The sequence below is a fragment of the Chionomys nivalis genome, chromosome 21, assembly GCF_950005125.1.
Source record: "Chionomys nivalis chromosome 21, mChiNiv1.1, whole genome shotgun sequence".
Lineage (NCBI taxonomy): Eukaryota > Metazoa > Chordata > Mammalia > Rodentia > Cricetidae > Chionomys > Chionomys nivalis.
The window spans coordinates 23,896,068-23,921,490 of record NC_080106.1 but is presented as its reverse complement, the minus strand read 5'-3'; the positions used below and the strand labels follow the sequence as shown (position 1 = coordinate 23,921,490).

Below are 25,423 nucleotides of genomic sequence, written 5' to 3'. Positions count from 1 at the left end.
ATTTGAAAGAGCTAGTTAGTAATAAGCCTTAACCATTGGCCAAGCAATTATAATTAGTATAAGCCTCTGGATGTTTATTCGGGAACTGGTAGGCAGGAGAGAAACCTCCATTTATACTCTTGTAACCTTGGAACCTTGCGTTGCCATGACAATGGCTCAATTCCCTACTGCTTACCCTAGAAATGTGCTTTTGACCAATGAGAGGTAACTAATTTTTTATTATTGCTCCAAGCCTCCTCGGGGAGAGGGAGTTTTTAGACTAGAGGGAGAAGAAGCTAGGAGAAATTAGAATTAGGACAGGAGACTTATAGAAGCAGAACAATAAAGAGATTGATTTGAAAAAGCAAGGAGTGAGAGAATTCGTTCTTTCACCCTCAGATAGCCTAATAAAAAAGTGCCTTTCTCTTCCTGTAGCATCCAGTTTGAACCCTGAAGAGAGTCTTGGGGCTGAACTGTAAAGACTTAATATCACATAACTGTGTATTTAAAAAATGATTGAAATGATTATAGGCAAGGTGCTCATGCCTATAATCCCAGTACTTGGGAGGAAGAAGCAGGAAGATCGCTACAAGAATAAAATCAGCCTGATCATCAGGTTCCAGGCAAGCAAGGGCTACAAAATAAAACCTAGTCTCAAAAAAGTTAAAAAAAAAGTTTGAGATTAAATATTGTTATATATTTTATCACAATTTAAAAGAACAAATAGTGTAGTTAGCTAAAACCGACTATATTAGGTAACAAATGAATAGAATAAAAATTACATCTCAAACTGTCAGTGGCTCAGTCAGTAAAGTACCTGTTTTTGAAAGCATGGGGATTGGAATTCAGATCCCCAGAAACCCCATAAAAATTTAGGGATTAGTGGTGCACACCTGTAATCCAGGTGGGATACAAGCAGATCCCTGGAAGCTTTCAAGCTAGCTATTGTGGGGTATGTGGTAAAGTTCCAAGCCAAAGTGAAACTGTTTCAAACAAAACATGGACAGCACCTGAGGACTAACACCTAAGGGCATCCTCTGACTTCCGCAGGCTTATCTTATACATGTGCACTCTCCCCCAACAATGTGTGTGGAGAGAGGTGAGGTAAGTCCAGAGTGAATGTGTATTGTTGACATGGGCACAGCTATGTCAAGGACCCAATGCCTTAGACCCATGGAAGCAAAGCCTTCCCTGGTTGAGGCTCAGAGGAATTGGCAGAACCCAAATAATGACACAGAGACTTATATTAATTATGAAAGCTCAACCTTTAGCATAGGCTTGTCTCAACTAGCTTTTTTTTTCTAAATTTAACTTAACTTTTTAAAAAAAGATTTATTATGTATACAACATTTGGCCTCCATGTATGCATGCAGGCCAGAAGAAGGCACCAGATCTCATTACAGATGGTTGTGAATCACCATGTGGTTGCTAGGAACTGAACTCAGGATCTCTGGAAGAGCACTCAGTGCTCTTAACCTCTGAGCCATCTCTCCAGCCCTCAACTAGCTTTTATAACTTAAATTAACCCATTTATATTAATCTACGTTCTATCGTGTGGCATTATGTTTCTTCCATCTTGTACCTCCTGGTTTCTCCTACATGCCTTGATTCCTCCTCCTCCTCCTTTCTTTTCCTAGAAATCCCGCCTTAACCTGCTGCCTAGCTATTGGCCATTCAGCTTTTTATTACATCAATCATAGCAATATATCTTCACACAGTATACAAATATCCCATAATAATTTACTATGCTATACTTTTATCATTATTTTAGTATATTCCTTCTATTTAATAAAAAAGAAATAAAAATTAAAAGTTTATTATAAAATAGTTCACTGTTTTAGGCAGCAGCAAACTCTTATGTACCCCCCCATTTTGTAAAAATTGATGTTTTGAATTTAGGTATATGATTGTTTTGCCTGCATGTGTGTATGTTCACTACATGCATATCTGGTAACTGTGAAGGCCAGAAGAGAGTGTAGGATTCCCTGGAACTAGAGCTACAGATGGTTGTTAGCCATTGCATGTGTGCTAAGAACTGAACCCAGGTCTCCTCCATGAGCAACAAATGCTCTTAACTACTAAGCCCCTGTCCAGGCCCTTATTCTTCTTAAATGTATTGTATCTCTTGACCTTTACCGTCTTACTGTGATGCCTGTACAATGATGGAATTATCTACAGATGCATTTGTCAGACCATACTCCTGCCATTTAGACATAAGACCATGTATGTGTCTGGGAGTGGGGAAGAGGGAATAAAATTAGATCGTTTCTTTTGAAAAATTGTTGAACTATTATTCAGATGTTAGATTTCTTAGTTTTATCATTTATGTAGCTAGTCTTTCCTTTTTCCATTTCTATGTTGAAAAAATATTCTTTAGGGGGCTAGAAAGATGACTCTGTGTTTAAGAAAGCTTGTTGCTCTTCTAGAGAACCTGAGTTTAGTTTCCAGAACCCACACTGGGTAATTCACAATCACCTATAGCTCCAGTTCCAGGGGATCTGCCCCCAATTCTGGCCTCCACAGGCATTCACATATGTGCACACTCACTCACACTCACACTCACACACACACACAAACACACACACACACACATCCCCTTAAAAATCATTTGTGAGAGCTAGAAAAATGGCTCAAGAGTCAAAAGCAGTAATTGCTCTATCAGATAACCTAGGTTTGATTTCCTGATGGCTCACAACTTTAACTCCAGTTTCCAGATCTGATGCCCTCTTCTGGCCTTTTGGGTACCAGGCATGCATATAGTACAAGGACATAAATGCAGGTAAGATACCCATGCATATTAAATTAAAATAAATCATTTAGGAGCTGATAACAGGCTCAGTGGTTAAGAGAACATACTACTCTTGCAGTTGGGTTCAGTTTCTAGCACGCACATCAAGTGGCTCATGACTACCTGTAATCCTAACTCCAGGATATCCGACACCCTCTTCTGTTTTCTTAGGGCTCCCTTAAGTGTGTGGTGTGCATATACACATAAATAAAAGTAAAAATAAAAGAAATAGGATATGGAGAGATGACTCAATAGTTAGGAATTTACAGAGTATAAGCTAAAATACCAGCACCCATGTCAGGCAGCTCACAACCACCTATAACTCCAGCTCCTGGGGATCTAGTGTCCTCTTCTGACCCCTTCAGGCATTTGGAGACACACACTACACACACACACACACACACACACACACACACACAATTTATTTTAATAATAAAGAAAAAATGCAAAAAGTTGTTCTATGTCCAGTGTTGAGTTCTTTAAGTACTACTGTTAAAATTTACATTAAACGTTTTAAAAAAATAACTGGAGAAAAACATTTTTAATGCCAACTTCTACTGTTTTAAAGTATTTGCCAGAGTTCTGTGAAATTAATTCTGTGAAATGGATAAAACCAACCTCTTTTCCTTCTCTTTCAAATTGTTTTATTCTGCATATGATTTCCTTGGCTGTCTTCCAGTGCTCTTCAAGATTCTCTTTTTCATTTATGTCCTTTTGTTGGTTGGCTTCATTTTTATCAAAAGAAATGTCTTGTAGACTTAGAGATAATTTCTCAGCTTTGTAATATGGGATGCAGGGAGAGGGAGAAATAGGGGAAAGCGAATATTGAGTTTATCATTACTAGAAATGTTATTGTCACACTTAAAGGACAACTACACATTCCACCCCATCCCAACTTTAATTTGTATATCCACATACAATAACTGTACTGAAATAAGTGGAAAAAAGGCATAGCAGATGCCTAGGACTTAGTAAAAAATTAGACTCTATTTCTCATAGTTTTAGAAAATAACACATGAAAATGTTATTCCAGATACAAGGTTACTGGCTTTAAAGTAGTTTATTTGGAATACAAGAGTTAAAGTCAGAGTTAGTCACATGCTAAGCATATACTCTATCACTGAACTACATCTCTAGCCCAAAATATATTGTTTTGGTTAGTTTTTCATTCATTTGACATAGTTAGAGTCATCTGGGAAGAGGGAACCTCAACTGAGAAAATATTGTAGCAGATTGCACGTAGACAACTCTCTGGGACATTTTCTTGATTAATGATTGATGTAGGAAGGCCCGAATCACTGGAGGAGGTTCTATCCCTGGGCAGGTGGTCCTGTGTTATATACAAAAGCAAGTTGACCAAGCTATATAAGCAGTATTCCTCCATGGCCTCTGATTCGATTCCTGTTTCCATGTCTCTGTCTTGAGTTCCTGTCCTTACTTCCCTTTACAATGTATTGTAAGGTGTAAGATGGAAATAAATCCTTTCTTCCCCAAGTTGCTTTTGGTCATAATGTTTATTACAACAGTAGAAAGCAAACTAGAGGACATAGATATGCTTAAAAGTCTTTTAAATAATTTATTACGTCCATATTTTTCATTCACAAAGAAATCTTATAGCTATGACCAGCTCTCTGGGCTCCAGCTAGACTGTCCATCAATTCTTTGAATACATCCACCTCCCTCCTAAACTAGAACCTGTTGCTTAGGCCTGAGTCATTTGCCCATGGAACATTTCCTCTTTTTACATGATTAATTCTAGACATTCGGATCTCTGTTCAAGAATTACTTTGAGATAAAAGTCTTACTATGTAGCTTTGGCTGGCCTGGAACTCCTGTAGATACTGGCCTTGAACTCATAGGAAATGTGCCTTCCTCTGCCTCCCAGGGTTAGGATAAAGGTTTAAAGTACCATGCCAAGCTAACTGATATTTCCCTAAAGTAACAGTAAACTTACTAATTTTTTTGCAGTTGTGAAGTACATAAGTGGCAGCTCTGCTTAGTTCTTCATTCTTAAATTCAGTTAAGGCTTGTATCATTAGTGGAAGCCCATTGCTTTTTAAAAGTTCATACTGATTTTCCTCTGTAAAAATATCAAAAATTAAAATGGTGATTATTTTTTCATAAAGTTTATAAAGCTTTGCATGAGGTCATGATTCATCACTATGATAAGTATGAACATAATTTAAACTTTAAAATAAAGATAATCTCAAAAGCATTTTCGCCGGGCGGTGGTGGCGCACGCCTTTAATCCCAGCACTCGGGAGGCAGAGGCAGGCGGATCTCTGTGAGTTCGAGACCAGCCTGGTCTACAGAGCTAGGTCCAGGACAGGCTCCAAAGCCACAGAGAAACCCTGTCTCGAAAAAACCAAAAAAAAAAAAAGAAAAGCATTTTCAATTTGGTAATCTGTTTACAGAAGCTAAGTCTCATAAATGATGATTTCTAAAATGTTGCCACAATGTACCATACCACGTAAGAGTAAACAAACAGCTCTCATTTGGTTTCAAAAAGATCAAGAGTAGGGAATGGGAAGATGGCCCAGTAGGTAAGAGCACTTGCTGCTCTTGCAGAGGACCCAAGTTTGATTTCCAGTACCCACATCAAGTGGTTCATACCCTCTAACTCTAGCCCTCCTTTTCTGGCCTCTGTGGGCGTGCGCCCACACACACCCACACACCCACACGCCCACACTCCCACATGCCCACATACATATGCATAAGAAAAATTCTTAAAAGGTTAAAGGAAAGAATAGCGAAACCGGTAAAAAAAAAAAAATTAAGGAAAACAGAAGAAACGAGGGAGAAGAGAGAAGAGGGAAAGTGAGAGGAAGAAGGGAAATAATTAGAAGAGAGGAAAATAGAGATTGTGTGGAATGATAGATTAGATTAGAGGGAGCCTGGGATGGAAACAGAGGAAACAAAATCTTTGAAAGCTTTCGCTGAAGGTTGGGAGAACTGGCCTTTCAGAGCTTTTAGTGAGGGATAACAGGATTAGATACTGACTCGAAGAGGACTGGAAATGGAGAGAGAAGGAACAGCAGATAATGTAGCTGCTACAGTCGTCCTGGAGAAAGGTGGGAATGGGCTGGGGTAGTGGGAAAGACGTATGGAATAAGAAAGAGAAGAACAGCCAGAGGCCTCAGTGACTAACTGAACAGAATACAAGAAAGAACGTAAGAGCTTAAGTGACTGGGAGGAAAGCTGGATTTTAAGCCTTTCATACAACAAGAGGGGAAAAAAGCAAAAGTATGTTTCCACCCCACAGTTTTACTACACACACTGAGTTAACTGAATACTCACCACAATCCTCTGTGCAGTGACCAATGGCAAGTATGATGCTGAATTTTTCTCCCAAATCAAGACTTTCATGAAGCAATAATGACAGAAGTTTTGAAACAATGTGGTATTTGGATAATACCACTGAAAAAGAAGCTACCAGTTTAATATAGGGGGAAAAAGTACAAATTTAAAATTTCTAAGTATAAATATATTATGTTTTCAGAGCTTTAGGAAAACTATCATATGCTTATATATTATCTAATATATATGTGTCATGTAGTATAGTAGGAAGCCGCTTGTTTGTTTTCCCGGCCGCCCAGACTCCCAAAATAATCACACAGAAACTATATTATTTAAATCACCGCTTGGCCAATCACTTAAGTGTATTGTTAGCTAGCTCCTACATCTAGTATTAACCCATTTCTAGTATTTTATATTTTACCATGAGGCTCGTGGCCTACCAGCAAGGTTTACCTGTCTCTGGCGGCGGCTACATGGCTTCTCCCCTGACTTTGTCTTCCTTCTCCAAGCAATCAGTTTAGTTTTCCCCACCTAGCTCTGTTCTACCCTATCAGGTCAAGCAAATTTCTTTATTAACCAATGGTATTCACAGCATACAAAGGGTAATCCCACATCAATGTAGCATCTAATATATATACACATATGTTAATTTAACTAAATACATTATAATAAGATGATGGCTTATTATAGTCCTCATTATATACTCTTTTTGTTTTGAGACAGGGTTTCTCTATGCAGTTCTGGCTGACCTCAAACTCTCTCTGTAAACCATTTTGGCCTCAAACTCAAGAGAAATCCACTTGCCTCTGTCTCCCTAGATTAAAGGTGTGCATCATCATGACTAGTCATTTATGGACTTTATTTTTGGTTTCTTTTTTTTTTTTTGAGGGCTTCTCTTTGTAGAGCTGGCTGTACTAGAACTGGCTCTATAGACCAAACTGACCTCAAACTCACAGAGATCCACCCACCTCTGCCTCCCAAGTACTGGGGTTAAAGGCGTGCGCCACCACTGCCTGACTTATATTATTCTTTTATAATGGTTTCTTCTTAGTTGCTTTGTATGATGCTGTAACTATGAATTAATACTATATTCCTAAAAGGTAAACATACCCACTCTTACCTTACATATCTCCTTCTATCTACATTAGACTGTAAGTGCATTACTAGATAATCAAATCTTGCTTGACATTGAAATATAACACTAAGACACTACTAACATGATGCAATGAAGGTTATATAAACCTATGATGAACTGTGATGAGATTCAAAAAGTTTACTATTAAGTTATACTTTTCCTTATAAGGTATTCGTTTTATTTTTGATTGTCTGAAATGGGGTCTGACACAGCCCAGGATGACTTTAAACTTATTAAGCAGAGGCTAACCTGGAACTGATCCTCCTGTCTCTGTTTTTTAAATGCTGGGATTATAGGTATGCACTACCCTGCATGGCCTTCATAGGGTTTTTAACAGACTTCATCCAGAGTCTGGTATTACAGACATGAACAATAAAGTTGTGAATTCCTTAAGGAACTATATCATTTAATTTTTTTAAACAATTGCTTATTGTGTTTGTGTGTGCATAGCACATGCCATGGTACACACAGAGATCAAATGGCAGCTTTATCCGGCAGTCAGTTTTCCTTCCACCACATGGATTCCAGGATTAAAGACAGGTTATCAGTCTTGACAGAAGGAACCTTTGCCTGCTGATACATCTCATGACTGAAGGGACATATCTCAACTACTTTTATGTCTTTGGGATTCAGCACACACCAGGTATTCATTAACTTCTTATTAAACAGTCATCTAGTGGCTGGAAAGATGGCTCAGTAGTTAAGAGAACTTGCTGGTCTTGAAGAAGATTCAGATTAGATTCTGAGCATTGACATGGTGGCTCACAACCACCTATATCTCAAGTTCCAGAAGATTCAATGTCCTCTTTTGGTCTCTATGGGCACTAGGAACACACATGGTATACATACAAACATTAAGGCAAAACACTTATACACATAAAATAAATCTTTAAAACCTAGCCATCTACGAGTCTGGGACCTCTGTGGGTCTGGGCGTTGGTCTGGTACGTCAAGGGGGTTAGTCAGGAACCAGAAACCTCTGTGGGTCCAGGCATGAGTCTAAGGCCTCTGAGGGAGTAGGCTTGAGCCAGGCTCTCTGTGGGTCTGAGCGCACCCAAGTCTGGGACCTCCGAGGGAGTAGATCAGAGCCAGAGACCTTTGCAGGACCAACCTCAAGTCACGGACCTCTGCAGGAGCAGATACAGACCAGGGATGTTTACAGAAACAGGTCTGAGCCAGCAACCTAGGCCAGAGCAGGCCTGAAACAGCAAATCTATGGGAGGGGAACAAAGCCCAGGAGTGCCGAATGACTTCCAGAAATGCAGAGTGACTAACTAAAACAGACTGTACCATGAGGAACAACCATATGAGCCTTGGATTCACTGGAACCTAGAAGATTAGTCACCAGAATCACAGACAGCCCCAACCACACCCATTAGAGGAAAAGATGAGTAGAAAAGGTAAGAACACATGCAACACCCCAAGCAACACAACACCAGTAAAATCTAGAGATCTTACAACATCAAGACTTGAACAACCAAATATATATGAAGCAGAAGAAAATGACCTAGAAAATAACTTCAGAAGAATGTTTGAAACTCTTAAAGAGAAAATGAGGAAAAGACAAACAAAAACATTGGAAGACATCAGTAAATCTCTTAAAGAAAACCAATAAAAAGCAATCAAACATATGAAAGAAACTATTTAAGACTTGAAAACTGAAATAGAGACAATGAAGAATTATAGAAACAGAAATCATGAGCAAACGATCAGAAACAAATGCAAGCATAAACAGTAGAATACAAGAGATGGAAGAGAGAATCTCAAGTGCTGAAGATACAATAGAAGAAATAGATGCATCAGTCAAATAAAACATTAAATCTAACAAAAGCTTAACCCAAAATATCCAGGAAATATGGGACACAAAGACCAAGCCTAAGAATAATAGGTATAGAAGAAGGAGAAGAAGGTCAACTCAACAGGACAGAAAATATATTTAACAAAATCATAGAAGAAAACTTTCCCAACCGAAAGAAAGATATGCCTATGAAGATACAAGCTTACAGAACACCAAACAGATTGGATTAAATAAAAAAAAAAAATCCCTCGCCACATGATAATCAAAAACACTAAACATACAGAATAAAGAAAGAATATTAAGAGCTGCAAAGGAAAAAAGCCAAGTAACATATAAAGACATACCTATCAGAATTACACCTGACTTCTCATTGGAGACAATGAAAGCCAGAAGGTCGTGGTCAAGTATTATGCAGACATTCAGAGACCACAGATGCCAGCCCAGACTATTATACCCAGCAAAATTTTCAATCACCATGGAAGGACAAAACAAGATATTCCATGACAAAACCAGATTTAACCAATACCTAGCCACAAACCTAGCCCTACACAAAGTACTAGAAGGAAAACTCAAACCCAAGGAAGCTGGCTACATCAACAAAAACACAGACAATTGACGGTCTCATAGCAGCAAATCCCAAAGAGGAAAAACACACAAATTAACATCACCACCAACAAAAATTAAATTAACAGGATATAGCAATCACTGGTCGTTAATATCCCTTAATATAAATGGACTCAACTCACCTAAAAAAAGGCACAGGCTAACAGATTGGATACAAAAGCAGAATCCATCCTTCTTCTGAATACAAGAAACACATCTCAACCTCAAAGACAACATTATCTCAGAGTAAAGGGTTGGGAAAAAAATTTTCCAATCAAATGGACCTAAGAAACAAGCTGGTGTAGCTATCCTAATATCTTACAAAATAGACTTCAAACTAAAATCAATCAAAAGAGACAAAAAAGGACAATTTACATTAGTCACAAGAAAAATCCATCAAGAGGAAATCTCAATACTGAACATCTATGCCCCAAATACAAGGGCACCCTCATATGTCAAAGAAACACTTCTAAAGTTTAAACCATACATTGAACCCCACACATTAATAGTGGGAGACTTCAACACTCCACTCTCACCACTGGACAGGTCAGTTAGACAAAAAATGAACAGAGAAATAAGGCAACAGACGTTATGACTCAAATGGACTTAACAGACATCTATAGAATATTTCATCCAAACAGAAAAGAATATACCTTCTTCTCAGTACCTCATGGAACCTTCTCAAAAACTGACCACATACTCAGTAACAAAACAAACCTCAACAAATACCAAAAAAAAAATTGAAATATCAAATAACCATGGCTTAAAACTAGAATTCAACAGCAATACTAATTCCAGAAAGCCCACAAACATATGGAAATTAAACAATGTTCACCTGAATTATCAATGGGTCAAGGAAGAAATAAAGGGAGAAATTAAAGACTTCCTAAAATTTAATGAAAATGACCACACAACATATCCAAATTTGTGGGACACAATGAAAGCAGTGTTAGGAGGAAAGTTCATAGGACTAAATGCCTACATAAAGAAACTGGAAAATTCCCAGACTAGTGAATTAACAGGACATTTGAAAACTTTAGAACAAAAAGAAGCAAACTCACCCAGGAGAACTAGACGACAGGAAATAATCAAATTGAGAGCTGAAATCAACTAAATAGAAACAAAGAAAACAATACAAAGAATCATAGAGACAAAGAGTTGGTTCTTTGAGAAAATCAACAAAATAGACAAACCTTTATCCAGACTAACTAAAAAACAGGGAGAGAATATTCAAATAAAGAAAATCAGAAATGAATCCCGTGAGTCCTGGGATTAAAGGCATGCCCTACCATACCTGTGTATAAATTCCCATACTTTAACTTTACAAACTGATTCTAAAATTTACATTGGTAAGAGTCATGAGCAATCATACCACAAGGACATGTGGTCAACTATCCTCACAGTAGCATTATTTATCATAACCAGAACCTGGAAACAACTTAAATGCTCCTTGACCAAAGAATGGATAAAGAATTGTGGTACATTTACACAATGGAGTACTATATAGCAGAAAAAATAATGAAATTTGAAGGCAAATGGATAGAGCTAGAAAACATCATATTGAGTGAGGTAACCCAAACCCAGAAAGACAAATATAATATGTACTCATTCATAAGTGGCTTTTACACATAAAGCCAAGAAAAACCAGTCTACAAATCACAATCCCAGAGAACCTAGAGAACAATGAGAACCTAAGAGAGACATACATGGATCTAATCTACATGGGAAGTAGAAAAAGACAAATCTCCCGAGTAAATTGGGAGCATGGGGACCTTGGAAGAGGGTTGAAGGGGAGGGAAGAGGCAGGGAGGGAAGTAGAGAAAAATGTGGAGCTGAATAAAAATCAACAAAAAACAAAACAACTCAACCATCTACTTTTCAGGTTGTTTGTATAAAGGGTTCCTCATGACAAGGATTTACAGACTATCAACTCTGAGTGTACCAATGAGAAGCAGATGTGTTCTAGATCTGGTTCTACTGCTCTCTCGTACACTAGGTATGTGAGACATCACCCTCATCACAAAGGCATGCTTTAATTTTTTTAAAGTTTTATGTATACGTATTTGTCTCTATGTAAGTACACGCCACATGTGTCCAGGTTCTTGCAGAGGCTAGAAGGTGTTGGATCCCCTGGAGCTGGAGTTGCAGGTGGCTGTGAGCTGCCCGACTTGGGTGTTGGGAGACAAACTTAGGTCCTCTGGAAAAGCAGCAAGAGCTTTTAACTGCTGAAGCACCTCTATAGCCTAACTTTAATTATTTACATAATTCCTAAAATTTTGTACATTAGGTTTTCCAATATCTCAGTGACTTTTGGTTTGTCATCTAAATTTTTTTTTTAAGAAAAGTTGCTTCTTTTTAGACAAGGTCTCACTCTGTTACTACGGCTGGCCTGGAACTCAAGAAATCCACCTGCCTTGCCTCTCAAAAACTGGGATTAAAGGTGTGCACCATAACATCTTGCTAAAACAGCTTTTTAAGGGGCTGGAGAGATGGCTCAGAGGTTAAGAGCATTGTCTGCTCTTCCAAAGGTCCTGAGTTCAATTCCCAGCAACCACATGGTGGCTCACAACCATCTGTAATGGGGTCTGGTGCCCTCTTCTGGCCTGCAGGAAGACACACAGACAGAATATTGTATATATAATAAATAAATATTTTAAAAAAAAAACAGCTTTTGTCCAGGTTCTGGCTATTACAAACAATGCTGCTATGAACATAGTTGAGCATATACTTTTGTTGTATGTTTGGGCATCTCTTGGGTATATTCCCAATAGTGGTATTGCTGGGTCGAGAGGTAGGTTGAACCCGACTTTCCTGAGAAATCGCCACACTGCTTTCCAAAGTGGTTGCACAAGTTTGCATTCCCACCAGCAATGGATGAGAGTGCCCCTTTCTCCACAACCTCTCCAGCAGAGGCTATCATTGGTGTTTTTGATTTTAGCCATTCTGACCGGTGTAAGATGGTATCTTAATGTTGTCTTGATTTGCATTTCCCTGATTGCTAAGGAAGTTGAGCACGATCTTAAGTGTCTTTTGGCCATTTGAACTTCTTCTGTTGAAAAGTCTCTGTTCAGCTCAGTGCCCCATTTTATAAAGTCGGGTTCAACCTACCTCTCGACCCAGCAATACCACTATTGGGAATATACCCAAGAGATGCCCAAACATACAACAAAAGTATATGCTCAACTATGTTCATAGCAGCATTGTTTGTAATAGCCAGAACCTGGAAACAACCTAGATGTCCTTCAATGGAAGAATGGATGAAGAAAGTATGGAATATATACATATTAGAGTACTACTCAGCAGTAAAAAACAATGACTTCTTGAATTTTGCATACAAATGGACGGAAATTGAAAACACTATCCTGAGTGAGGTAAGCCAGACCCAAAAAGAGGAACATGGGATGTACTCACTCATATTTGGTTTCTAGCCATAAATAAAGGACATTGAGACTATAATTCGTGATTCTAGAGAAGCTAAATAAGAAGGTGAACCCAAAGAAAAACATATAAGCATCCCCCTGAATATTAACCTTCATCAGGCGATGAAAGAAGACAGAGACAGAGACCAACATTGGAGCACTGGACTGAAGTCTCACGATCCAAAGGAGGAGCAGAAGGAGAGTGAGCACGAGCAAGGAACTCAGGACTTCGAGGGGTGCACCCACACACTGAGGCAATGGGGATGTTCCATCGGGAACTCACCAAGGCCAGCTGGCCGGGGACTGAAAAAGCATGGGACAAAACCGGTCTCGCTGAACATAATGGACAATGAGGACTACTGAGAACTGAAGAACAATGGCAATGGGTTCTTGATCCTATTGCACGTAATGGCTTTGTGGGAGCCCAGGTAGTTTGGATGCTCACCTTAATAGACCTGGATGGAGGTGGGTGGTCCTTGGACCTCCCACAGGGCAGAGAAACCTGCTTGCTCTTTGGGCTGAGGAGGAAGGAAGACTTGATTGGGGGAGGGGGAGGGAATGGGAGGTGGTGGCGGGGAAGAGGCAGAAATCTTTAATAATTAAATAAATTAATTAATTAAAAAAAACAGCTTTTTAAGTGAAATAAACTTAAGAATAATAGGATTTTATTTTGACTCTCTTATTAGACCTAAAGTCAAAAGACTTAAATGTGCTTCCTTAGGGCACTTCTAACTTCTGATGGGAAAATAAGGAACTAGACTAGATAATTTCAAAGATTCCCTCCCATTTGTAAGAAGCTGGAAATTTTGCCAACAATAGTATCTAATGTAGCATTTCAACATTCACCATGTTCAGTTCAAACAAAGTTCAATTATAGAAAATTGATTAAGATTTTCACTCACAATTATTAGTAATGCATGCATCTAAGGTCTTTGTCACCATCACTGCAAGTTTTGCACTGGAAAAAGTATTGTGTGAATCCAACTCCAGCTGCACGAGAACTTGAGACAAAACATCCAGTCCACCCGAAGATACAAAGCAGTTCTGGACATGTGCTTAAAGAATAAAGTAGAAAAAAACATTAATTTCTCAAAAAGGCAGGTGATAGTTTCGTACAATTATTTTATATTAAAGACTTTTAATATGGTTTTCAAATACTGAAACTCCCCAAAATTGCAGAATTAAAAGTTCAACTTTCATCTATTTATGTGTATACATACACACACACACACATACAAACATAGTAACACCTCCCCTCGACACAGGACAAATTTTTTTTTAATTTTTTGACACAGGATTTTGTCCTGGAACTAGCTCTTGTAGACCAGGCCGGCCTTGAACTCACAGATATCCTGCTGCACCACCACCGCCCAGCAACACAGGACAATTATATGTATAGTAGGATAGTGCTCTGTTTTGTTTAGGAGAGCTATGTAGCTCAGATTAGCCTTGAATTTACAGTATAGCTGAGGTTGGCCTTAAACTGGTTCTTCTCTTCCACCTCCAAAATGCTGAGATTACAGGTGTGTGCTATCACACCCAACTCCATAGTTCTTTTTCTTTCTTTTCTTTCTTTTTTTTTAATTTTTTTTTCGAGACAGGGTTTCTCTGTAGCTTTGGAGTCTGTCCTGGAACTAGCTCTTGTAGACCAGGTTGGCCTTAAACTCATAGAGATCCGCCTGCCTCTGCCTCCCAAGTGCTGGGATTAAAGGCGTGCACCACCATAGCCCAGCCATAGTTCTTTTTCAAAGACTCAGAATTCACTGGGCATGGTGGTGCATGCCTGTAATCCCAGTACTTGGGAGGCAGAGGCAAGCAGAGATCTCAGTGAGTTTGAGGCTACCCTGGTCTACAAAGCAAGTTCCAGGACAGCTAGAACTGTTACACAGAGAAACCCTGTCTCTAAAAAATCATAAAGAAAAAAAGTAACAGAATTCATATATTAAAGCTGTAATAAACAGAAGAGAAGTTCAAAGCTTGATAATTTTACTGATGAATTCTACCAACCATTTCGGGGGAAAAGCCCCCAAAAAACCTAATAAATTATTCCTAGAGATAGAAGTGGAAGAAACACTTCTGAATACATTCTATAAGACTAGCATTACACCCAAGTTGAAAGAAGGCATTACAACAAAATTATAGGTCAATATCTATTATGAGCATAGATATAAAGATACTATTTGTTTATATGAGACAGAGTCTCATATAATTTGGTTGACTTAAAATTCTCTATGTAGCCAAGGATAACGTTGAACTCCCAAACTTCTTGCCTCTACCCACCAAATGCTGGAATTAGAAATGTGCACTATCATTCCTGCTTTATGCTTTAACTTTATGAAACCATAATCACTGGTTAGAAAGAACTATAAGATAATCTTAATAGTTAAAGGAAAAGTAGTAAACTAGGAAAGAAAAGAAACATATTTAATGTGATAAAAGGCCTATATATAATGCTACATGTAACTGCTATTCTCATTATTTTTATTTAGTATTTTATTAGATATCCCACCAGTGAAATAAGGCAAGAAAGTGAAATAAAATTAATAGAAGTTGAAAAGAAGGATTTTTTTCCCCACAAATGGCATGATCATGCATGTGTGTGTAAATCAAGACATGCTACTATAGCTAATAGTGATTTTAGGAAGATTGCAGGATATAAGGACATACAAAATCAATTGTACTTCTATATACCCCAACAAACTATTGAAACTTTAAACTGTCATTTGTATCTGTGTATGTTGAGGGTGTATACTCGCATTAACATGTGGCTGCAGGTACACGTCCTATGAATTCCAATGTGGAGCTCAAGAATAACTTTGGTATCTTCCTCTGTCACTCTCTACCATACTTTTTGAGTCAAGGTCTCTCACTGAAATTGGAAATTATGTTTCAGCTAGGCTTGTTGCCCATCTTTGTTTCCCCAGCACTGGGGCCATAGCCACACTGTGCCTTGACCAGCTTTTATGTAGTTATTGTTTTTTTTTGTTTTTGTTTTTATTTATGTAGTTATTGTTGATCCAAACTCAAGTCTTCATGCTTTCTGGCAAGTGCTTTACCCATTGTGCCATTTCCCCAGCCTCCATTATTTATCATGATATACTTAAAAAAAAAAAAGCACTAGCCTGGACTTAAAGACATAGATCAAAAGTTAAGAGTACTGACTACTTTTGCAGAGGACCCAGGTTCAATTCTCAAAACCCATATGGCAGCTCACAATTGTAACTCTAGTTGTAGAGGATACAATGCCCTCTTTTGGCCTCCATGGGTACCAGGAATGCACATGGTACACATACATATAGGAAGACATGGATACACATGAAATAAAAGTAGCTAAACCTGGGGGGAAAACAAGACAGATAGTGTGACACACAAAGTCATCCCAGCACTTGAGAAGCTGAGGCAGGAGGACTTCAGTGAGTTTGATGCTATAATGGATTACATAATGAATTAGAGACTAGCCTGAACTACAGAGAGATACCCTATTTCAAAAAATAAAAATACCTAACTAAATACTTGGGTGTAAATTTAATGAAATATATGCATTGTCTGTGCCATCATTTTAATAAGTGTCTCCCAAAGACCCATGTATTGAAGGCTTTGTCCTTATTATAGTGCTATTTGGAACTCATGGGTTCTTTAGGATGTAGGTCCTAACAGAAATAAGTCATTGAGATGTGCCATTGAAGAGGATGTAAGAGCCCTTGCTCCTCTCTGTTTTTGTCTCCCTGGCTCCATCAGGTGACCAGTTTTCTTTATCATGTAGTCATGTCCTACTATGATATACTACCTTGCCATAGGCCCAGAGCCAAACCATAGACTGTCACCTCTAAATGATGACCAAAGTAAACTTTTTTCCTTTTAAGTTGTCTTAAGTATGTTGTCACTGTGATAAAGTTTACTAACACAGCAAAATGTTGCAAAAATATGTCTCAATTGTGAGGAGATTTATAATATTCATGGATAGGGTGCTTACTTGTCTGTGGGAAGAAGGATCATGAGCTCAAGGTCATCTTTAGTTATATAGAGAGATCTACAAGTCAGTCTGGGCTACAGGAGACCATTCTCAAACTCCACCTCCCAAGAAACAACTATGCTGCTGTCACCATCTTCCCAATGTCCTCCCAATAATACCTAATTCCAAGATTTTCTTATCTTCAAAAGTCTAGCCAAGAACTCAAGGCAGAGGCAGGTCAGTATCTACTTGAGGCCAGCCTGGTCCATACAGTGAGTTCTAGGCCAGCCAGGTCTGTCCAGTGAGACCTATCTCAAACAAAACAAAGTCATCTAACTATATCCAAAATGGTCCAGATTCGAAGCATCAAAATCACTAATTGAATTTAATAGTCTTTTTTATGTTTTAAAATAGAGTTCTTAAAGTAAAACCTAGAAAATAACGAATACTTACTATTATTTGCAAGAGTAAGTCCAATAAACGAGCATATAGGGCGAATTATCTCAGGTTTCATACAATTCACTAGCCATTCATTCACATGTGGAAAAAGTGAACAACAAAGCATTTGATTCTCGTCTGAAAGGAGAAAAGCCAGCCATGTTTTAATTTGACTTTTGTAAAATAGCAGTCACATTTGTTTTTATATTTGTATTTAAATAGTTGAAATAATTACCATTTTGAGGATTGTTGACACACACACACAGTGTACTGCACACTGAGGACCACAACAGATAATTCTGGAAAACATTATTATCTGACAAATTCAACTCATAATTTGAAAGAACTGTCCTGTTGGGTTAAAAAGAAAAGGTAATATATTATTATAAATGCACTAATGTCCTAAACAACAAAATAAGAAGATATTTATTTACTTACCTGAACAACTGTGACAGAACTTCAATACAACCTGTTTCTCTTACAAGCGTTTGTCCATTCCCTTAAAAATAGCCATATGTTACATGAATAACTTTTATTTAGAAATAATTTTATAGAAATTAAGACATTTTAAAATATTTGAATTAGCTTTCAAACTACTTTAAAGCATTATAAAGTATACAGAATTACAGTAGGAAAAAACTTGTAATCAAGGGGCTGGAGAGATGGCTCAGCAGTTAAGAGCACTTTCTGTTTTTGCAGAGGACCTGGGATCAATTCCTAGCACCCACATGGTGGATTAACAACTCCAGTTCCAAGGGATCTGATGCTCTCTTATGACCTTTGTGGGTAACAGGCATACATAAGTTAGTGTACAGATACGCATATAGGCAAAACATCCACACACATACATTTTTGATTTTTTTAAATTTTTAACAAGTTTTATTATGGAAAATATACTATGTTCAGTAACTTACAGCATTCAGTTTTCCTCAAAAAATTACAAATGCTTAAGTTATAGTTCTGTTACAATATGAAAAGAATCTTAAAAGTAGAAAAAATACAAATCTTTTTAAGGTTTTCCAAAGTAGGAAAAAATCTAGAAGTAATTCAAGTACCTAACATTTTCAAGAATTAAATGAAGCAAGTTTTAAAAGATGAAGGGATTGGGGAGATGGCTCAGTCAGTAAAGTGGCAGCATAAGGAACTGAGTTTGATCCCCAGTACCCATATAAAAACTAAATAAAGTCAGGCACAGTAGCTTGTGTCTGATCCTTGGGGCTTGCTGGGCAATCAGTCAAATTGGAAAGCCCCAGAGACTCTTGTCTCTTTAAAAAAAAAAAAAAAAAAAAAAAAAAAAAAAAAGATGAAAATTGATTGAGGAAGAAGGTACCTAACATCAACCTCCAGTTTCTACACCAAACACAAACACACACACACACACACACACACACACACACACACGTACAAACATACACATGCAAAGTCCTAACTAGGTATACATGAACATTTTATACTATAGTTTCGACTTCTCAGTAAATCTAAAATTATCCCAAAATAAACACGGTCTAATATAGTAAATCTTGTAACAAAATGATCAATTCAGGGAAAAGTCAACCAATTCATTAAACACTTGTTTTTCTTTTTAAAGATTATGTAGTACAAATAATGTCACTATTTCTTTTCTTTTTTTTTTTTTTTTGGTTTTTCGAGACAGGGTTTCTCTGTAGCCTTGAAGCTTGTCCTGGAACTAGCTCTTGTAGATCAGGTTTGCCTTGAACTCACAGAGATCTGTCTCCTCTGCCTCCCAAGTACTGAGATTACAGGCATGTGCCACCACCACCCGGCTCACTATTTCTTAAAATTAACAAATATCAATGATTAAATGCTTATTATTAATTTCTTTCTTAGAGCTCGTATCTCTTGCATATTAATGAGATTAAAAAGTCACTAATACATTTGGCAAGTAGAGGCAGGTGGATCTCTGTAATCGACACAGTAAAACTGTCTCAAAAAAGGCACTAATATAAGAAGAATGACTAGAATAAAGTATTAATGACTGTTCCAAAATATATTAAAATGTTTTTAAACATTCATAAGAGAATATACTTACTATTATTTGAAACCAGAACCAAAAGAACATAGATGGACATTCTTTTCAAATTTGTGTTTGAATCATCATTAGATAAGAGCAAAATTAAATCTTGAAATAATTCTGAAGTACACAAAGTTTGTTGACAGTAAACTGAAACATAAAATACAATTTTCATTTTAATATATTAGCACAAAAATACATTGAACAAAATAAAAAGTTGTCAAACTGGAGATGTTTCTTAACTAGATGTCATTTAATTGACATATACTAGAAATAAAAAAATCTATGAAAACTTGATATGTTCTTAACAGAACAAATTAGCAATATTTTAAAAAATTTAATTACATTTATTCATTTACTTGTATATGTGTACATGCACATGAGTGTGTGTGCCCACCCGCAGGTGCAGACATACCACAATGCTTTTACAGATGATAGAACAATTTATGGGAGTTAGTTCTCTGTTCCCTTTATATGAGTTTCACACATCAAACTCAGGCAAGAGCCTTTAACTACTAAGTCATCTAGCCAGCCCCAAATAAGCAATACTTAATCAAAATGACTTGGTCTAAACTCCAAACATTTAAATATCCTAGAATTGCCAATAAAACCCTAACCAAATAAAAAATGAAAATCAAACCAAGTAGAAGTGAAAAGTGAGGACAAGTGAGAAGACTACCTAAAAACAAAGCAAGAAAAAAAAAAACACCAAAAAATTCAGGTATCTGCTTTGGAAGAGAGGGACAAGCATATTGCAATATTTATGATTTTTTTTTTCTTTTTCTTTCTTTCTTTTTTTGCTTTTTCAAGACAGGGTTTCTCTGTAGCTTGGGAGGCTGGCCTGGAACTTGCCCTGTAGACCAGGCTGGCCTCAAACTCACAGAGATCTACCTGCCTCTGCCTCCCAGGTGATTAAAGGCATGAGCCACGACCGCCCAGTCTTTATGATATTTCTTAAGACATTTGGAGGTGCAAAAGTCTTTCAAAGTTCAAAAATAACACTAGGCATGCTGCAATCCTAATACTTAGGAAGCAAAACAGGAGAACTATGCATTCAAGGCCAGCCTGTGCTTTATGATAACCTTGACTCAAAAAAGAAAAAAAACCTCATAGGAAACAAACAAAATAACCCTAAAAATAAAAGTAAAGCCAGGTGTGTTGGCATTCACCCTTAAATAAAGAGAAAAAAATTTAAATACTTATTTAAAATTATTTTAAGGACCATAAAAATAAAATTTTGTATTTTACCATTTCCTTCTGCAATAGATCCTAATGTATATAAGGCTGCTTCTTTTACCATGCTATGCTCACTTGACTTTGCAAGACTTTCTACAAACATCAAACCACCAATTTCCCGGAAATAAACACCTGCATCACCTGTAGGGTTTGCAGATAAAACAAGATAGAAATTATAATTACTTTGATTATTCTGTTAAGGATAAAAGAACCAAATGAATAAAGTAATATAGCACATACATTGAGTAGAAGAGAAACAGCCATGCATGTTAATATAGTAGAGTACTACAAAACTGGAACCAGAGTGGGTTGTTGTTGTGGGACAATGGTCTATACTTTGTCAATTGTATTTTATAAAATGCTGATTAGCCAGAGCCAGATAGGAAGTAGAGGCGTGGCAAGGACAACAGGAAAATTCTGGAAATAGGAGTCAGTCTGCAGTTGTCATCCAGACACAGAGGAAGTCATACACAAGGCAAGCAAGATGCGACTGCCTCGCCAAAAAAGGTACCAAGCCATGTGGCTAACACAGACAAGAATTATGGGCTAATATAAGTTATAAGAGTTAATAAGAAGCCTGAGCTACTAGGCCGACCAGTTTATAATTAATATAGACCTCTGTGTGTTTATCTGGTACTAAATGGCTGTGGGACCTGGTGGGACAGAAACATCAGTCAACAGGTTGTGGGGGTACATGCATGAAATCCCCATGCAGAGGAGAGTGTCAGGCGGATCAAGACTTTGAGACCAGCTTGTGTTACATGAGGAAATGAGATGAATGACACCAAAAGGAAGAAGAGAGGGATAGGCAAGCATAGACAGAGAGAGATGGAGTGAAGGAAGGAGAAGAAAGGCAAGAGAAAAGAACAGAAAAAATAATAAAATTATGAATAAAGTTCATTATTATGTCTTACTGTTTTGTTTACAAACGGAATGGATAGTGATCAAAACTTCCTTTTGTGACAAAGGGTTGCCCATGTGATACTTCAGACATTCCAACAGTAAGTTCAGGTCAGTCTTCATTTCTACTGGAGAAAAATTATTTTAAAAGCAAAGTTTTCTTTCAAAGACCAATAATTCAAATTCTATTTCATAATTATACACCTTTGAAATGCTTGATTTTTTAAAATAAGTAAATATTTACTTTATAATCTAAGAAAGATATATTAAAAATATTTTAAGTAAACTGTTATTTTAAATGAAAATACAACATACTAGAATTTATAGGATGCTAATGAAGCAGTATTTATGAGGAAATTCCTAGTACTAAATGCCTATGTTAGAAAAGAAAATGGTTCCTAACTCAATGACCTTAGCTTCCACCTTAAGAAACTAGAAAATGAGCAAACTTAGCCAAAAGTAAGCAAGAAAAAAAAAACTATACAGACAAAAGCTGAAATCATGAAACAGAAAAAGGAAAGAGAGTGGAACCAGAGAGATGGCTCGGTGGTTAAGAGCACTGGCTGCCTTCCACAGGAATGAAGATGAATGAATGAACTTTATGCCCTGGCAAGGCTGAAGCCTACGTGTGCAGTACTTGTATGGCGGTTCTGTTGAACTAGTCCATATTGGATTTCATGGTCTAAGTTGGTGAGGACAACTGACCAGGTCTTTTCCTCAAGAAGGCACCAGATCTCATTACAGATGGTTGTGAGCCACTATGTGGTTGCTGAGAATTGAACTCAGGACCTTTGGAAGAGCAGGCAGTGTTCTTACTTAACCACTGAGCCATCTCTCCAGCCTTCCAGAGGGCACAGGTTTAATTCCCAACATCCATATGACAGTTCACACGGTCTATAATCTAATCTCTGGGGATCCAATGCCATCTTCTGACCTCACTTAGACATCAGGCATGCACAGATATACATGCAAACAAAACATCTACACACATAAAAATAAATTTAAAAATTAAAAAGAGATGGGGCTGGAAAGATGGATCAGAGGTTAAGAGCACTGGCTGCTCCTCTGGAGGTCCTGAGCTCAATTCCCAGCAACCACATGGTGGCTCACAACCACCTGTAATGATCTGGTGCCCTCTTCTGGTGTGCAGAGATACATGTTGGCAGAACACTGTATATATAATAAATAAATCTCTTTAGACAATTAAAAAGGTTCTTTTAAAAGATCAATGAAACTGATAATTGTCTAGCCAGACTAATACAAACACAAACTATCAGTATTAAATGGATCACACCTATAATCCCAGCATTTAGGATGTAGAGGCAGAAGGATTTCCACAAATTCAAGGGCTACATAGTGAGTTCCAGTCCAGCATAAGCAACAGAAAGACATTTTGAATAAGTAACCACTACAGAGTCTGAAGATATTCAAAAGAAAGTATTATGCATAATTTCATACAGATTCAATGAATTAGATGAAAGAGAAAAAAATTGCTTTCAAAGATGTAAATCATCCAAATGCATTCAAAAATACATTATCTGAATAATACATTTATAGAAAAAGCTGAAATCATAGCTACAAAACTTCCCACAATGAAAGTTCCAGTTTCAGATGATTTCATTTGAAAACTCCACAAAACATTGATCTCAAAGTTCAGATCCTAATGCTTCAGCTCTTCAGTAACCAGGGACATACCACTATGTAACCAGGGACACACCACTATGCCTGGCTTCCCAACTTATTTTGAGATTGGCATTACCCTTGTACCAAAACCAAAACCATTAGAAAGACAAGACTGTAGACCAATATCCCTCATGAACATGTAAAAAAAATCTTGCAAAAATATTTTAGTAAATTGAATCCAACAATATATTAACAATATATCATGACCAAGTTGGTTTATACAAGGAATACAGCATGGATTTCATATTTGGCAGATAGATTATATTGAAAATCAGTCAATATAACATATCAAACTAAATTAAAATCCTCTTTTACCAGGTAAATGATTTCTATATATCAGAATAACTTTTTGTTTTTTGAAGTTTTTATCTCTTTTACTTGGCTTTAAAAGTATTTTGTTATATTATTCGTTTGTGAGGGACACATGGGGAGGTCAGAGGATAGTCTGTAGGTATCTGTTCTCTCCTTCCACCTGTGGGTCCAAGGATCAACCTCAGGTTGTCAGCCTTGGCAGCAGGTGCCTTTACCAGCTGAGTCATCTTGCCATCCTTGAGATAAGTCTTGAACTAACATTTGCAAGGGGTAGACTTAAAATAAAAAGGCACATACTACAAAAATCTATGATACATCAATCAATATTTAGTCTTTTACTTAAAAAAAATCACCTAACAATTTGCTAATTTTATTTATGTGCATTGGTTTCTGTCTGCATGTATCTGTATGAGCGTGTCAGAATCCTTGGAACTGGAGTTACAGACAGTGGTGAGCTGCCATATGGGTGCTGGAAATTAAACCCAGGTCCTCTGGAAAAACAACCAGTGTTTGTAACTGCCAAGTCATCTCTCTAGCATCTCTCTAGCATCTCTGAGATGCAATTTATTAAGAATAATATATAGTAAAAATGTTATTATTGAGTTGACTTTGGGCAACTGCCAAATTTATTCATCATTATATCATTAACAAATCTACAAAATGACAAGTCTGTATGGCTATCAATGTCCTGTTAACAACATGTCAAAGAAAATTTCAGATAGGGTGTGGTGCTTTTCAGTTCTGGGCACAACGTAGGTTTTACTCCTCTATCGTCTTTAGCATTTCCTTCTCAGAGTTTAAGATTTCCTACCACACTCTTTCCCTTCTTAGCTAAAGCACCTCCCTACACAAACAATTATCACATTTCATCTTCATTTAACCTTTTTTTATTTTTTTTTATTTTATTTTATTTTTTTTTTTGGTTTTTCGAGACAGGGTTTCTCTGTAGCTTTGGAGCCTTTCCTGGAACTCCCTTTGTAGACCAGGCTGGCCTAGAACTTACAGAGATCCACCTGCCTCTGCCTCCCGAGTGCTGAGATTAAAGGCATGCGCCACCACCGCCCGGCCATTTAACCTTTTTTTAGCTGAGCAACCTAGTTCCTTCAATTCCTGAAGAAAAAAAAAAAAAAACCAAAAACTGAAGTGCACACAATATTAAAAGCAACAAGCAATATAAAAGAAAATGGACAGAATAGATCTAAAAATTTAAATTTGTATGTTCTTTTTCCAAGACAGGGTTTCTGTTTAGCTCTGGCTATCCTGGAACTCAAGAGATATACTTGTCTCTGCTTCCTTGCCTCCCGAGTGCTGGGATTAAAGGCAGGTGCTACCACCATCTGGCTGTTTTGTTGCTGTTTTTTGTTTTAGACAGGGTCTTACTATAAAGCTTTTGTTGTCCTGAAACTCATTATATAGACTAGGTTGGATTGAACATGCAGAAATCTGCCTGCTTCTACCTCCTGAGCGATGGGATTAAAGGCAGGCTCGTCATCACACCTGGCTTAAAATTTAAAGCTTTTATGTTTCAAGATACTATGCAGAATGCAAGTGTCTCAATCTAGAAGGAAATATTTTCAAATCAGATATTCAATAAAAGTGTGTGTTCACCCTCTGACATTGATCCTAGGACCGCCTGGCTGCTCACAGCTGTCTGTGACTCTAGTTTCAGGGCATCTGAGGTGGCTTTCTAACCTCTATGGGCTCTAGGCATGCAAGTAGTGCGAATATACATGCAAGCAAAATACCCATACATAAAAAATTTTAAATTAGTGGCTTTTGGGGGGATGTAGAGGTCAGAGAATGACTGTGAAAGCTGGTTCTCTCCTACTATGTGGAGCCTAGAGAACAAAC

At 37.4% G+C, this 25,423-nt stretch overlaps 1 protein-coding gene across 1 annotated transcript in view; it reads right to left on the bottom strand.

Annotated features, from left to right (window-relative positions):
* Positions 1-25,423, bottom strand: part of Terb1 (telomere repeat binding bouquet formation protein 1) — a 47,836-nt gene that overhangs the window by 17,452 nt on the left and 4,961 nt on the right. Inside the window, exons 3-13 of the mRNA XM_057754138.1 lie at positions 21,592-21,702; positions 20,690-20,818; positions 19,460-19,591; positions 17,848-17,908; positions 17,645-17,760; positions 17,425-17,547; positions 13,922-14,074; positions 13,522-13,524; positions 6,065-6,196; positions 4,722-4,847; positions 3,386-3,543 (exon numbers count right to left, since the gene is read on the bottom strand). Of these exons, the coding sequence (XP_057610121.1) occupies positions 3,386-3,543; positions 4,722-4,847; positions 6,065-6,196; positions 13,522-13,524; positions 13,922-14,074; positions 17,425-17,547; positions 17,645-17,760; positions 17,848-17,908; positions 19,460-19,591; positions 20,690-20,818; positions 21,592-21,702 (1,244 nt within the window). The remainder of the gene's footprint in view (positions 1-3,385; positions 3,544-4,721; positions 4,848-6,064; positions 6,197-13,521; positions 13,525-13,921; positions 14,075-17,424; positions 17,548-17,644; positions 17,761-17,847; positions 17,909-19,459; positions 19,592-20,689; positions 20,819-21,591; positions 21,703-25,423) is intronic.